We start from the raw sequence: 16,893 nt of genomic DNA on the forward strand, positions 1-16,893 counted from the left end.
AGGGCTAAGCAGCTTTTCAATTCCCAAGCCACAGCTGAAGTCCATTTAGCCCTCACTTACTATATGTAAGGCAACAGGATTTAAGGGTTGGTTCTTTGTTTTTTTTGCTAGTTGTTTCCATGTTCTTCTCATATGTTGAAGATTTTTGCTTTCAATTTGTCCTTTAAATGTGAGAAAGCAATGGCTTTATCAGAGACAGGCTGGGATGTGTTCTAGGTGAAACTTAACTTATGCCTAAGGGCTGGTGCAAACTGACAAGTACACTGTACTGAAGACACAGGTGGCAACACAGGTGTCTGTCTGGCTGATGGCCTGAAGATTAATTCTACCTTCCAGATGTAGATGGATGTCTGGGGAATGGTCACAAAGATGGTTGCTGTACATGAGATGTCAAGACCAAAGTCTCAAAGCTTTCTGGAATCAAGCATTTTGAAGCCCCTCTTTAGCAGGATGAAAGAGCACCCAATGAGTATGTATATGTTAATTGGATTCAAAATCATTTATCCATGAAGACAGACAAATGCAGCATGCAGGTGTTCTGGCTTGAGACTTTACTTGAGAGTTCTTGCACACTTTTTTTTTTTTTTTTTTGATTCACTGCCTGTAAGAGAGAATCCTGACTTGTACTTGCAATTAATCAGTGCGGGCATTACCCAGAGGAGCATGCAAAATGGCATCTAAAGCATTAGTATATTGATTAGAATTAGTCAAGAATGTGTTCCTCCTGAAGCTACATGCGGCATGAACAACTGAAGAGTGTCTAAACGATAAATATCTCTTGGAAATTAAGTTTCCATGAAAACTTACGGCTTCTGAAACTGTGTAACTACATGTGAAATAGAAGCAGAGGAGCAAAACCTGGTAGCTGGCAAACTGAGTCATGGGTGGGAGGTTTAAGAAAGGTTAGGTTACAGAGAAGTACTTTGGCTTGTTCAGGTTTTAACACCTAACCCTTGCTGGGCTGTGCAAGGCCCAAGGTGGTTTCTAGCATACCTTCGTGTTAAAGAGTGTAAGTAAGTATATAGAAGGTTGTTTGAGAATCCAGCCCTTGTATGGTGATCAGATTCTGTCAGCATATTCTGTTTTGGAGAGGAGCGATACAGCCTTGTAAGAGAAACTCTGGGTGTTGCCCAGGCTTTTTTTAAGCAACTGATTCTCTCTAGATAATATATCCAGGTCTGAACTTGTCTGAAGTCTGAAAATATTTGGATATAGGATTTTTTGAGCTACTCTGTCACTGAATACCATGGTAGTTTTAGTTTCTGTCTAAATAGCAGATTCTACATATCTGAGGCACCTTTTTGCTTACTGTAGCTTCAGTGAAGGTCCTGCTGGGTGCATCTGGCCTGCTGAATCAAGACACTGAGCAGTGCCTAAAAAATACATTATAGTATGTTGCTTTACAGCATAAAGGATTAAATTAAGATCTTAAACTGTGGTCTTTTTTATTGCTTGAGGCAGTATCTAGAGACATCATTGTGGTTATTATGGCAAATGTTGTGGTAGAAATAGGTTTTGATGTTGAAGGCTGTGTGGAGGTGATAGCTATGTGCACAGTATCTGATGCCGTTGTCCTTGCAGTTGTCAGCTTGCCAGTCTGATTCATCACTCTCTAGAGTGCTTGGAGGTTATGCAGAGGGTAACAGGAGCAATCTGTTATCTGCTGTAATTTGCTTTTGGGACCTAGGTTTCAGAAAATTCTGGAATGATTGAGGTTGGAAGGAACCTCTGAGACTGACTAGTCCAACTTCCTTGCTCGATGTGGGGTGAGCTAGAGCAGGCTACCCCGAGCCACATCCAGCCAGGTTTTGAATATCTCCAAGGATGGCTACTCCATAAGATTTCTGGGCAACTTGTTCCAGTGTTCAATCACCCTTAGAATAAGCAAGTTTTCTCTTGTGTTTAAATGGAATTTCATGTCTTTCAATCCAAGAAAATGTGCTTGCCTGCTGTCCTTTCGTTGGATACCACTATCTGCTTCTGTCTCCTTTCCATCCTCCCATAACATGTAAACATTGATAAGATCCTTCCTGAGCCTTCTCTTCTCCAGGCTAAATGATCCAAGTTTTCTCCACCTCTTCTCATATGTCAGGTGCTCAAGTCCCTTTATCAGCTCTGTGACTGTGTGCTGGCCTCACTTCAGTAAGTTCATGTCTTTCTTGTCCTGGAAAGTCCCACTCTGGATCTAGTGCTCCCAATATGTCTTGCCAGCGTTGAATACAGGGGAAGAACAGCCCCTTCGATCTGCTGTTCCCAGTGCAGCCCAGGAAGCTATTGGCCTTCCTTGTCATTGAGGACACATTGCTAGCTTCTGTTCAATATTTTGTCCACCAGGACCTGCAAGTCTTCTTTGCAAAGTTGCTTTCCATCCAGTGCTGATACAAGGGGTTGTTCTTCCCCAGAGGCAGCACTTTGCATTTCCCTTTGTTGAACTTCATGAGGTTCCTCTTGGCCTGAACTTCCAGCCTGGGAAGGTGCCTCTTGGTGGCAGCCCAGCCATCCTGTGTACCAACCACTTCTCCCATCTTGACTGGAAACTTGCTGATGCAGCCTGTCCCATTATCCAGGAAGATAATTAAGGAAGACAGAAAATGGTATTGGCCCCACTATTGGCCCAGAGGTACACCACTAGTGACTGGCCTCCAGCTGGACTTTGTACCACTGATGATAACCCTGTAAGCCTGGCAGTTCAGCCAGTTTTCAGTCCACCTCACTGCCCACTTACACAGTCTGTACTTCCATGGATGGGATGGGATGGGAGACAGCATTGAAAACCTTACTAAAGTCAAGATAAGCAACATCCACCAAGCTGATTATCTCACCATAGAAAGCTATCAGGTTGGTTAAGCATGATTTCAGTATGAAGAGGTTCCACACCTGGTATTTCACCCTCTATGTCAGAAGATGACTGACGTAGCTTTTCTGTTACCTTGTAAATGCTTTCTAAAATGAGATTTGTAACATATAGGCCGCTAATAGAGATTTAATAAAGCTACTAAATGACATCTAATGCATATCAGTCATGCTGAAGTAGATCTTGCTGCTGCCAGGCAGCCTGTAGTACAGGATCTGCAAATGAGTATGGGTCTGTTAAATACAAGGTGTTGTAGGGAAAGGTCTGGAAATCAGAGTACCTATTCTGCCATGGAATGACGGCCGAATTGACTCCCATCTGAATTTGCCCGTCGTCTCTATACTGATCCAGTAGCTATTTTTGGTATCCCTGATAAATCCATGAGTTGATGTCATCTTTAGCTCTTTTATTTTCATATCTCTGAAGAAAGGCTGATACTTGGGATTTCTTTTCACATGAATCTTTGAATCTCAGAAAATCTGTTGTAGGAATTTGTACACAAAATATGAATGTATTTTGTAATGAATCTGGACTTGAGTGAGTCTGCCTTTTCCAGTCTTGTATTGCGGTGATATAAAATACGTGCTTGGCAACAGCTCTGGGAGTTAATAAAGTTTCTGTGGTAAACTATGAGAGGCCTGAGAATTTCAAAATAAAGTTATTGCACCAGTAACTCAGAAAAGCAATTCCTAAAACTCCTGGCCTATTTATCCAGAGGGTTAGCAGTAGCACAGAAATGGAAATCATTGTTGAGAGCCACTGTGTACTTGGAATTAAAATCCATCAGTCTTCTGAAGCTGAGGAGAACGATTTTCATGACATACAGATGCTTCTGTATTTCATAACGAAAATTAAATCTGGGGTGGTTTTTTACTCTATTTATAGGGAAATTCGTATCCTCTAATCCCTATAATATACCTAACTTGAGATGACATCAAAAGAAATAATGCACACAGAAGCTAGGCATTGAAAATACTCTCAATGCTTTATTTTATTTAATTTCAGTAAAAGCAGATTTATCTGTTTGAGAGAGAGGGATGGAAAAGAAGCGAGGATGACATCCCCTTCTCAAGCAGGAACCTCGAGCACAGAAATCAAAAGACGAGGTGGGGAAATGAAAGTAACTGTAAACAGAAAATTAAATTTAGGCTTGTTTCACTCTTGCTGGAAAAGGAGGGCAGAAGAAAACTAGTAAATCATTAAAAAGCAGAGTTTGCTTTTCTGAGTTGCAAGTTGAACTGTGTTAGCTGTTGACAGGGTCTTCATGCAGCCCTTGCTTAGGACTTTTCTTCAGGTTCTTAACATACCTGTTGGCAGCTTCCTTGCCTTCTGGGAATTTAGTCCAGTTCAGTGGAGTGTAATGACAATGTTATGTCCCAAATGAGATAAACAGTGTATCTGCCTCTGGAGCAAAGAAAAGTCTTCTAGCTGGTAGCAGTCTATAGTCTGCAATTTGGAACTGATCCATGCTTGTAGCAGGCACAAGTGATGGTTGTTGCAAATGTCATACACGTATGTTATATTTCCTTTCAGAAGTGTGTCTTAACTTGATTGCATCCAAATTTTGGCGTACTTCTGGAGAAGGAGGTTGTTGGTATGATGCCAGATAAACTGTGTAGTTTCTTTTGTTCAGAGCATCTGTTCCAGTGGGTTCCCTTCCCCAGGAAAAATGTGTTCTTGTGCACAGCCTGTGTACAAGCACAAACCACACGCCGGGGGGCGGGGGTGGTACTTGATGAGGAAACATTGTTGTGAGAGCAATGAAAAATGTGTTGCCCCTGACTCATTATGTTGACTAGCAATAGTTACAGTCTTCCTCAAAAATGCTTAAAATTGGTGTTTGAAAGCAACTTAAGGAAACGCAATAATTTTCTGTTCTCATCTTATAAAAATTGCAGCTGGAGCTGTAAAGAGCATTTCCTAATAGGCTTTATTAGACCCCTATGGTCTTTTTTGGCTCCAGCTGACCAGTTACAGTACACTACAAAGAGATCTTTCTGCCTTGGTGCTGCATCTTTTTTTTTTTCTGTAACAGAAGAAATGTGAAAAAGTGGATTAGTAGTGACTGAGTGGCTTTACAGAATCTCTTGTCTCTGACCATGTTTATGGTTAGTAAGCAGGCACTGAATAAACTGGGGTGAAATGTGTGATGGGCTCTGTATCGCTGCTGGAGTAATACACACCTCTTGGGAAGCAGCCCTTCGCAAATGGTGTCAACAAGTGCTTTTTACTGACAGTCTGTGCCCAAGCATGAAAGGTGAAATGGGCCAGAGCATGCTATCATACAAGTATTGTATTCCTTGAAGTTTTCCTTGCAGATCAGAATTCTGGTATGTTGGGGAAAAGACAGATACTTATATTTTTACTGTCTTCCTTTACATATGTCTTGCTGGATACAGAACATTTGAAAGTTAAATCAGAGGGTGATGTGTAAGAGCTGAGGGTCTAGGAGTAGTTGTGCTGCCTGGCAAGGTGTTTCAGGTGGAGCAGCAGACACAGCTGATCAGAGGGGAGAAAATGAATGTTAACCAGGCCTTGATGTCTTCTAGCATCTCAGAGAGTAAATTAAGCTCAGACTTTTTGTTCTCATTTTTCTTGGCAACAGACAGACTAAGTAGAAACATTCTTGGAGTGTGGATGTTTGTGTCCAGGGCTACTAATCCAGTTCCTTACTTCCTTGATTTACTTGGTGGGATTTTTTGTTTGTTTGGGAAGCAGGGGTGGGGAGGAAGTGTGAGGAGGAGAAATGGCATATTTTACTTGTAGTGCTTCATGCGTGTGTAGACGTTGCAGCCAGCTACATTAGAAGCAAAGTGTTACCTCAACCGACGACGCAGTGCTGGGAATTAAGCTATTGTGCAAGCCCTGGAGACTGGCTTATTGCCTGAGTGACTCAGAGACTTTGCCAGTGAGAAGCAGGAGGAGTGATATTTAGAGGGAGTGTGCATGTGTGCTACAGATTTCACAGCTTCCTTTGCAAAGAAAGTTAGGCTTCTTCTAAACAGGAGGCAGACATCTGTGAGAAATCTGGGAGCACAGAAGTGTGACAGAAGAGAGCAATAAGCTACTATTTAGCTCAGTTTTCCACATCTTACCTGGGTGGAAATAAGATCCATGGGAAGGAAAGACCCTGACCATGGGGCACTGTGAGGGGAGCAAGGGCTGGGCTAGGGGGCACAGTATGACTAGTCATATGTGGAGCTGCTGCTTTGGGAGATTTGGTCCTTGTAAAGTAGCCTTTCTTACTGCTCTTCTCCTTTGTTCTTTCCTCGTGCTGTATGATGAGACCAGATGGGTGTTGCTTCAAAGGAGAGTTGGACATCTAGAGAAACCATTTCGGATCTCACTGGAGTATGTTGCTAATGGGAACAAGAGCATAGCAGCTGTGGATTCCTTTGCGATGAAGAACTGCAGTACAGGTAACAAAGTATTTTATTGCTTCTAGCTCGTAGTCTTTTGATGCCTTTTTGGAGAGGAGCATGATTTCTGGCTCTTACAGAACCTTCATAGAATGAAAGCTTCTTGTCAAATCAATCATTTAAATAAAAAAAAAAAAAAAAGGATCCCTTCCAGGGAAGCATTTTTTTTAATGTTACCTTAGAAGTTTTTAACTTCTTGAACGAAGGAAATTGAGTTTTTTCTCTTTGGAAAGAATTTCATTTTTTGAAAATTTTCATTTTTTTTTTTTAATTTTTCATTTTGGGAGAATCAAAGCAGTATTCATCCTGGCTTGCCAGATGCCTATCCCAATTACTTCACTTTCTGCAGTAGAAAGTAGAACAGATGAGTGGTTCTTAGACAGATATAGTTTGTGAGACATCTTTTTGATGTTCCTGGTAACAAATTTTAGGGTTGGTTTGTGGTTTGGTTTTTTTTTAAACAACTCTGGAAAACTTGATTCTAATATAATATGCCTTTGGCAATGTTCCAAAGCAGTTATTGCTGAGTAACCCCAAATAGCTCAATGTAGTGTGTGGAATTTTAATAATGGGCAGCCTTAATGGGGGTTACTTTTTTAAATACAAGCCCTGTTATCAATTAAAGTATGTAAATTTAGTGCTTCATGCCAGAAGCAGCTGCATTTTCATTCTACCAGCTTTATGTAGCTTGTGAATCATACTGAAATCTTTAGGTGGTATGTCAGTGAAGAATATTATTACTTATAGCACTTAACAAGTTACCTTTTGTCTATTTTATTTATTTGGAGTACTGCTGAGTTGAGCTGCATGTCCTTCTTTTCAGCCTGTCTAGGACAGGGAAATCTGCTGGAGAATATACATTATTTTGGTTATTTATGTTGCTCTCCATGAAGGCCAGTTGTATTCAGGGGTTTATTGCACTGCCCATACATAAAGGTGATCTCTAAGCTCCAACAAGGAGCAGCTTGCCATTGTGGTGAAAGCAATGGCATGTTCAGACAGAATGTGCCTGTTCTGCTGCTGATGTACGGAATGCATCTTGGCATCTCTCTAAGGCTGAAAAGACAGTATTTCAACTCCCCAAAACAAAAAAGTGAATGGGACAGAAGTGATTTGAATCCACAGTGCTTTTGTAACTCATTGCAACAAATTTTACAACAGACTATGGGAGATATTCACGTCCCATGAAGGTATATGAATTCTTCTCTTGGGAGTGCTTGAAGGAGACCTGTAGGTGGCAGACAGTCAGCTGAGTGAAAGAATAATGTTGGCTGAGTGAGCTCCTACCAATACTGGGCACTGTTCTGCAGATGACAGATGTCAGTTGCTGAATTCATTGAGTTCTATTGTGAGCAAAAGAAGGAACAAATCTCCTATTTTTGTCTACAGATTTGTAGTAACTGGCTACTCCCCTGCTCTGCTTACAGGACACAATGTATGAATAATACCACCAGGGAATAAAACCACTTGTTCTTTTTTCAGTTGGTTGAAACCGCTAAGCCTTTTGTACACAGCTGAAGATGTGGTACTCTGTCCTTTTATGAGAAAGAAGGTGGTGATGAGCAGCTGTGGGTGGCATCTTAGGCTTGGAGAAAATAGGGAAAGCAGTAAGAAAAGATTAATCTAAATCTAATGTTTCAGCAGCTGTTAGAAGCCTTTGGGCAGCTTAACTACTTGGATACCTTAATGTCACTGAAGCACCTAAAACATTTGTGAATTTGGGAAAGAAATATCTGAGAAAAACTGACAAGCCTTCAGCCCAATTTTTCTAAGCCTTTTGAAGACCATATGCACAAGTTAAGGTGCATAGACAATCTTGGGAAATTAGGGTACCATTTCCATAGTTGGATACAGGTTTGACTTGAAGAAGGTAGAAGTTTGAGGTTGGGATTTTATTTGAGTGCTGGGAATTCCATTTTTTGAGTTCTTTAATCATGGAAAAGATGATATGTTTTATTGCATTTGAACTGAAAAAGTAACAGCCTATTTGGGATCGAATGGGGAATTACAAATTTTTAGAAATCAGACTAAAATTCTGATTTTTTTTTAATTCTAAATTTAAAAATTCTAGATTCATATCCCATCTAACTACAAATTGTTAAGTGGAAGCATAACTCTATCATTGCATTGTCTTAATTGTCCTCCACATTTCCCTTTCTTCATTCAACAGTGTAGCAGGTAAGTAAATCAAAACGATATGTCACTTGAAAATTTTTGCATTTCCCAATTCACATCATATAATCAGTTTTGATTGGATTAGCTTGAAAGCAAAGCCCTTACAGATTGAAGGGTTTCATTTGGTTTTGGGTTTTTGGGGTGTTGTGGGGTTTTTTGGGGTTTTTGGGGTTTGTTTTATGTGCTCAGGATTGCCAAAACTGTATTTGGTGCATCTCTTATCGTTGCTGTAGTTCATCACCACCGTTCTTCCCGTGCACTCCATCCTCTGGCTTTCATTCTTTAAGGGCTTTTTAGTGCTTGACATGTGCTAAGTGCTTGCTTTTTTTGTTTGTTTGTTGTTTTTTTTTTCTGAAAATATTCCTGCACCATAGGATTAGATTCCAATCAGAAAGTCCCTACAGTCGATAGAAAGGCTGCTTGAACTTCTCTAGGTTTTGAATCAGGATGGTTAACAGGTAGCATTGCCCATCATCCTACAGCCAATTGACTTTCAATTACTGTCCTAAATGTGAAGCAGATTGTGTTTGTCAGTGTGTAAAACCTAAACTATTGATCATCTAATTTTCTTTCTTACAACTTATTATTTAAATAAGTGCAGTATCCAAAGGAAAAAAAGAATTATGAATTGCAGAGGAGTAATATATTGATTTAATAATGTCAGTTAAGACTTTGTTCCTTCTACAAGTAAAGTAATTGGTACAGTGGCATTTTATAGTTGATGGTAATTTCTAGTAATAAAAATAGAGTTCATTTCCTAAGTAATGTATTGACTTATTAATGATATTTAATGGGTTTCTTACTGATTTTTTATTGCAGTTGTAAATTAATTAATTTGCTAACTTATTTCCAAAAGTCTTAATTGAAGTACTAAATAGTAAGCACAAGTAAATGACAAGACGTTGTTTTACTTAGCAATGTTCGATTTACCAATTCTAAGTAACTTTTTAAGTTAGGGGTGTGGAGATCAAATGCTTCTGAAACATGTTAAAGGTTTAATGATGCTCTGAGGCTGTTAAAAGCAGTTATTTCAGACACGCAGCCTGTCCAAGAGGAAGCACTTAGCTTTCAAGTTTTCAAGCTCAGTAAGCAACATAAAAAACATATTTATTTTGGAGAGGGGAGAAACTGTGTGTTGTTGATTTAAGATAATGCTTCTGTCCACTCAGCAATAGCTTCAGTAGATACTGAAAGTATCTACATAGAAATACACTCATTACCTTTGGAGCTTGTAAGTAGTGAGTTCTGTAATGATCTCATGGTTATAATACATATGCAAATTTCTGAAAGTTGAAGTTAAGGTTGTACTGAAAGCAAAATCCTTTATCCAAAGCAGAGACCTCTCAAGAAAGGAAAAAAATGTGAAGACCTGAAGGTAATTTTACTGGAAAAAGAGATAGTGAGGGAAGAGTAAGCATATGGATTTGCAACATGTATGAAGAAATATGAGCAACTGCCAGATAGAGTTTTTCATGATTGTATTTGATAAATAATCTAGCAACAGATTTATGAATCAACTGCAGGAAATCAATAACGGCTTTCTCCAAACAGGATTACTTATGTATCTGAATCATTACTAAAATGATGTTTTTGTGTATTCAGACAAAACCTGAATATGTATGATTTCAGTTTTCCCACATACGCTCATTTTCTGCAGTTTGTCTTATAAATTAATTTGCTGACAGGATGTTGTGGTTAACTGAACTTAATGAAATACCAGTGAGCCCTTTTCAAAATGAGTTCTTGATGCTTCCTACTAGAAAATTGCCTAGAAAAGTTAAGCTTTTCCAAACTGAGAACTGAAATAATATCAGTGTATCTGATAGAATTGTAGAACAGCCGAGGTTGGAAGAGACTTCAGAAGATCATCTGGTCCAACCTTTTGTGGGAAAAGGAGCCTAGGTGAGGTTACCTAGCACCCTGACCAGCTGCATCTTGAAAACCTCCAGTAATGGGGACACCCCTCCCTGGGGAAGTTGTTCCAGTGGTTGGTTGTTCTCACTGTGAAAAATGTAAACACAGGTTTCTAATTGAAGTCCAACATGACATACTTACAGCTAGTTTAGATGTTAATAATTAATTCATAAAAAATTTTGTATAACTTCTAAGTAAGTTTCACTTGAGTAAAATTTCAAGATGTTTACAGAAGATTTATGAAGCCACTAACTTAATTGTGTCAATATTTTTTAATGAATTATTTGCTTAGTTGTAATTATGGGACAGTGGAGAGAAGACATGTACCTTCAGTGGAACCAACCATGTCATCTTACATGTTCTGGAGATCCACCACTGTCCAAAAATTGAGGGAAGCAGGTGGACAGAACAGCGAGCACAGTCAGTATTGTGCTGCTGTTATAAAACTGAAAAATAGACATGATTACAAAAAATAAATAATAAAAGTAGTCTTAAATTTCAGAATTAGTTGTCTCTATTTGAGGTTTACGACCAACATTTACCCTAATACTTACTTGGCCTATCTAGGCCATTTTTGTGTAAGCAAAGCTGCAGAAATTCATTTTGCATTAATGCCACAGTTAAGGAGCTTATCAAGTCAGAGGATAGATCCAGAGCTAATTGAAGTCAATGAGAGTTATTCAGTATGTTTGGATTTAGTTCTGCGTATCCTTCATTTAAAAAAATAAAATTAGGCAGATTGGCTGCATTTTCCTTGGAGTGGCCTATGCTATTTATACCACTGAGCTGGTTTTCCTGTGGATATAATTTCACAAAGTAGGCATTTGGAAAAGCCTTACTATTTTAAGAATATTTACCTCCAAATGCTTTGGCAACCACCTTCCTCCCCATTCACCTCTGCTCTCCCAAGAGGTATGACTGATTATTCTGATATCAGGTTGTGTGCCAAAAACCATCTCTAACCTGCTAGTGTTTTAGTCCTGTAGGGATCTTGTGTTGGAGAAAAAACTCCTTTACAGATGAGTGTGGTGACTGTAGTGAAGTTAAATCATTTTAAGGTAATTCCAAAGTGAAAATTATTTCACTTGTGGTTTGTGCCTATTTAAGTAAAATAAATTTAATGCACTTGTTATGGGGCTTATCTTTGTTTTCATTTTTCATTTTCATCTTTTTAAAATTAAATTATAGTAACGCTAGGAATAAAAAATTAAGCAAATTTAGTCTTAATATTGCTTCTAGAAAAGGCATAGCAACCCAATTAGGGGTAGAGTAGCTTCTTACAGTAATGAATTGGTGATTATGTATTTCTGTTGCTGACTGTGAACACTTACTTCTTGTGGAGCCAAATGTAGACAGTGATGGTTATGTTAAATAATTTAAGCTATTTTGAACATTAGCATACTTGCCAGAGGTGGGGGGTGAGCAGGTGGGAAATGAACCTGAATATCTAGAGCATTTGGTTTTCGTAGGTCTGTCATGCCAGTATGTTGGTGAAAGGGACCTAGTGTTTTATTGTTTTATTTAGTAATCAATTGATATATTTGGGTTTTTTAAGATATGAGGAGGGAGGTATAAAGAAATGTTTTAGGTTGTGTAATAATGCACGTAAAACTGGTCTTTAAAATTGATGTATTCATACAGAAGGTGGAAAGGCTGGAATCTACCACAGCAGGACTGAATGTGGGTGTATCTTAGACAAAGTTAATGTCTTACCAGAGTGGGCAGGTTGATCTACTCTAAATTCAAAAAAGGTTGGGTGATTTGGGTTAAGAAACAGAATTGAGAAATCCCAGCCTCAGAAATCCAAAGTTTTAATAATCAACAGAGAAGGGCCTTCTCATAGGAGGTACTGGAAGCTGCTTGAGACACACTGCAAATCCCTCAGTTCCCCTGCAAATGTTGGCAGTTGTGGCTCTTAAGTACTTTTTAACACCTTGAAGAATTGGCCAATACATTATCTTTTTAATGCTGTATATGATTTTTATCCTGACCTTCTCCCTTAATTAAGGCTTATTTCAACAGGGGAGCCATTGATTCAGTGAAAGAAAATGAACTCTGTAATCTGCTTTCCCCAAATTGAACTTATTTTTATTACTATTAATTGCTGCCACTTAGTTCTTGTGATGTTTTAACTGCCTGAATTTATTGAAACAATCACAGGATTCACTATTATCACTTGAGAAATGGGCAGGACAATGATGATTTATGGATGACCCAATGATTTTAAACCAGTATTACTCCAGATTCAAAGATTTATGCAAGCTGATTCCATTGTGTAAGTAGATGACAGTCCATCTCTTACTTTTTCTCTCCATCAGAAGCCCCTACATTTTGCAAAGGCTGCTAGCCTGTAGCAGAGAGCATGCAGAACTTTGATTTTGCTAAAGCAAAGTCAGGGATAGTTTTGCTCTGAGTTTTGTTTTACAGAGATCCATGAAGTTCCCTATTAGCCATGGGAAAGTTTTTTTTTGGTTTATAAAGGACTGATGTCTGAAGATGTTAAGACCTGGCATTGGAACTCGATTTGTGTTTGTGAAGAATTACAGTGGTCTTTGAGAAGAGGTGAGACAGCAGAGAAGCTTCAAAAGTCAGAACAGAAGAGGAAGATGATCAAGCAAAAAGGATAAGAGTCAGACTGCATGAGTAAAAGAATAAATGAGAGAATGAGAGGTGAGGAAAGGAGAGATGACAATAAACCAGTAGCACTGAAAACAAATGGCAGGATATCAGGCAGGAATAATTGCTCTAGATAGTGGAAATGATTAAAGAGTTTGACCAGTTAGAAAGTGATTGGAATAAACATTTACAATCCAATTAATTAACTGGAGCAATCAAACTTAATCAGATAGCCACTCAATCAACCAGACTGAACTAACCAGATGGATAATCTGTTGAACCAGCAAAGAAACCAACTAAGACTGAGGGAAATTCAGTGAATTGTGAAAACTGTATGAAATGCAAAAGTATTAATCAATTAACATTTAAAATTGTCAGATGCAAAGATAAATATGTGGGATGTTCAGGTGGAAGCTAGTCCGTTTTTCTGCTATGACTCACCAGAGCCTGAGGGGCATTGATGAGCAAAATAATTTTTGGAAGATGAAGAACAAGAATGAGGAGAAGATGGGACAGGAAGGAAAGAAGATTTTCTGTGTGTGCTTCCAGGTTGAAGAAGACTAAATAATGTCAGCAGCAAGAACCTTATTTTTTTGAAAGCCTGCGGAAGTGTCATTGATACCAACGCTGGATGCTGAGGTACCACTGCTCTGTACTGGTGCAACGCATACAAGATTGAGCAAAGGTATAATTCCTCTTCTTTCTTTACCACAGTGAAGAGTTCTTTAGATTTTGGCTCAGGGCACTTCTATATCTCAGGCCTTATCTTCTAAAGTATTCAAGTTCAGCTTGTTTTCTGTGTCTGAGAGGTCTCGTTGCAAATCTGCCCTAGTCTTGCTATAAGACCCTGCCCAGCTCTTTTCTTGTCCAAAACCTTCCTTTTTCTGCATCAGGGAGCCCTGCTCGCTTTGTCCTGCTGTTCTGTTTCTGCATGGTCTACTACAGCCGGCTTTCTTAGCAAACCAATTACTGCAACAAACCACATACACTATTTAATAATTCTGCACTATATCTAATACAGGAGAGGTGTGGCAAGCTGGGACCAGCAGTGATGGATACAGTGAAGTAGATGCTCTGCAATAGAACAACTGAAACCAAAAAGCCTCAACTGTATAATTCCAAATCAAATCCATAATACATAGATAGAAATACCAACTGACTAAACCAAATGCATCGATTCCCTCCCTAAAAGATTTAAGAATCTGTAACAGGGGAACAAAGTTTTCTGAAAAGGAATGCATGCCCTTTCAACAAATTAGATTCCTTTATGCTGTATTTGGAAACTCATAACCAGTAGCTGCACATCAGAATCTCGGTCAGGATCATTAAACCCATATGTTGCAATTCTTTTACTTTGAAGTCATGAAAAAGTGGGGAAAGAGAGGAACTTTCAAAAGTTGCCAAGTGACTTAGGAGCACAAATTAATGGGAACCATGCTCCGTAGTCCACTGGGAGTTTTTGAAAATGCCATCATTACTGAATTGCACTGAGACACGTCTTCCACCTTTGAAGATGAGAAAGGACAGACTGTGCACTGTGCTACCATGGAGGCAGTTTTACAGAGCACGTCCATAAATGAGACATACAGGGCTTTTATGAATTGAGCCTTTGAAAGCTCTGCTAGTAAGGCATATTGATCCAGAAGTCACACACGAATGGCACGATCTTAAATTACCAGTCAAGTTTTATTACATGGAAGAAATTTTAAGAATACTTTTCCTGGCCCCTTCTTTAAAAGATTGCTAGCTGAAGTGCTGAAGTTTTGTACAACTCTGAGGTTGCAAGCATCTAAATGAGTCAGCTGGATTCTGCGTCCAATTCCAGATTGAAGTGTGTTGTTCATGGGGCATGATTGATGGAGTATCAGCAAATTTGTAAGCAAAATAAGAGGTTTGGAAATGTTTTTTAGATCTACAAGGAAATATAATTTAGTCAGCTCTTACAGAGAGTTTTGTCATGTTCTGAAAATAGTATTAATGGTGGATTTTTCATTTGATGTGAATAGAGATGAACAAAATAACTATTTTGATACCTAAAAACTTTGAGGGTTGAGAGGCAATCTGTCTGGTTCTGTGAGATGATGGCTTGTGGCATACTGGCATCTAAGATGTTTTGATTGATTTGTGTGAGGCACAATCTAGAGTAAATAATTTTGCGGAGACTACAGTGGTGAATATTCCTTGTACTTAAGCCTAAATTATGTACTGGATTTTTAAGATATCATTTAGAGCTGTAAGCAACAACTGCATTAATCCAGCATCATGTTATACAGTACAAAAAAAGATGAGGATGAAAAGGGTGGAACTTCAATATTTCTGTAATATTATCTGTGTTGCTGTTGATTTATAGAAAGTCACTGTTGACTCTTTTAAACGCCTCGTGGAATAACAGTGTATGTTTATGTGTTTATGAACATATGTTAATGAAACCATAACAAAAAGAAATCAATCACTAAGATCAGAAACGCTAGGTGTGACATTTTGGCAATGGTATTAACTCGTCAGGCACTTTACTACTGTTTTGTTACTGATGTGTACAGTAAAAGTGACTCATCTGTCTACAAAAATTGCCAAGTGGCTTAGGCAGCAAAGTAACAGAAGTGTTTACTGCATGTGAGCTATTTCCCAAAGTAAAGGAAGTTAGTAACTATGAAATTACTTGGGTGAAGCTTCTGCTAGTGAAAGCTGTAAAGCACACTGCGCGTCATCCCCTTAATAGTTAGAGCTTCAACTGCTTGCATTGGCTGAAGATCTGTCCCTGTATATTTATCAAAGCTTTTGGAGGAGTCTAACAAGAGGTTTGATAGGAACATCGCTGATTTGGATTTCAGTTTCTTTGTCATTGCTGGGCTCTTCACAGGTAACAGAAGAGTAAGGTTTAAGTCATAGCCGTTCTTTCATTGTAAGTAAAGGAGTCTGGAGCTGACAATGTTTGCAATGATACATATTACTATAAAGTTACAATGATTTTTTCAAATTGGATTGAAAATACATTGTGTACACAGTATATTTTTTTAAAAATATAACTTACAGCTGACTAAGACAGGTGAGAAATACAAAATAACCTTTTCTGTGGTATGTTGGAAACAGGTTCTATTCCAAGAGATGTTTGACATGCTAATCTTTGCATAGAGTGCTCACAGTGTTTGTCTTCTGTTTTCTTCTAATTTCGTCTTTGGAGCACCTCCAACTTCCCCTGCTCCCAAGTGAAATCAGGCAATTTCTGTCATTTGGACAAGCCTATTCCTCCTTTTTTACTTTAGTTATAAAACATTCCTGCCTATCTAATCTCAATGCAAAACCTTCAGGGCAATTATTGCTCCATAAGTTTATATTGTAGTCTTCATCTTAATTGTTGATTTGTAGAACATGGGCTAATTTATGACTTCATGTAGCTTCTCTTAAATTATAATAAATGTGCTTCTACTTGCTTCTGTTACTAGCAGTACCAGACATCAGCAGTGTCTGTAATGCATTACAGTCGTCTTTCTCGAGTATAATAGCAGTCAGAACATTCTCTGGTTCATATTATTTTTTGACTTTTCAAGTAAACAGTGCATTCCTTTCCTGGACAATTAGGGTAATTGCTGAAGTGAAACTGAAGTGTCATGACCAGGCAGGATGCCACCAAATGGAAGTCAGTCGTGCAAAATTACTCTTCCTACACTGCAAGCCCACAGTGATACTGTTCTGTAAATGCTACAGAGGAGTTTATTATTGTTTCCATTTATTCATATTGCTATACCATCTCAGAGCGGTACTTACAGGTGAGTGTAGTCTGGGCTGTGCACTGAGTACAAGCAAAGGACAAATCTGATGATTGTGGATTCCTTAGCACAAATGCAAAGGCAAGCAGCAACAGATGAATAAAGGTGACTGGGCGGGCAGTGAGTAAGCATTAGATTAGCTGACACC

At 38.7% G+C, this 16,893-nt stretch overlaps 1 protein-coding gene across 1 annotated transcript in view; it reads left to right on the forward strand.

Moving 5' to 3' along the window:
• The window catches only part of ALK (ALK receptor tyrosine kinase), a 319,157-nt gene that overhangs the window by 211,537 nt on the left and 90,727 nt on the right, over nucleotides 1–16,893 (forward strand). Inside the window, exon 5 of the mRNA XM_086460670.1 lies at nucleotides 6,146–6,273. Within this exon, the coding sequence (XP_086316796.1) occupies nucleotides 6,146–6,273 (128 nt within the window). The remainder of the gene's footprint in view (nucleotides 1–6,145; nucleotides 6,274–16,893) is intronic.

This window comes from Leptosomus discolor, chromosome 2 (assembly GCF_034619465.1).
Source record: "Leptosomus discolor isolate bLepDis1 chromosome 2, bLepDis1.hap2, whole genome shotgun sequence".
Classification (NCBI taxonomy): Eukaryota; Metazoa; Chordata; class Aves; order Leptosomiformes; family Leptosomidae; genus Leptosomus; species Leptosomus discolor.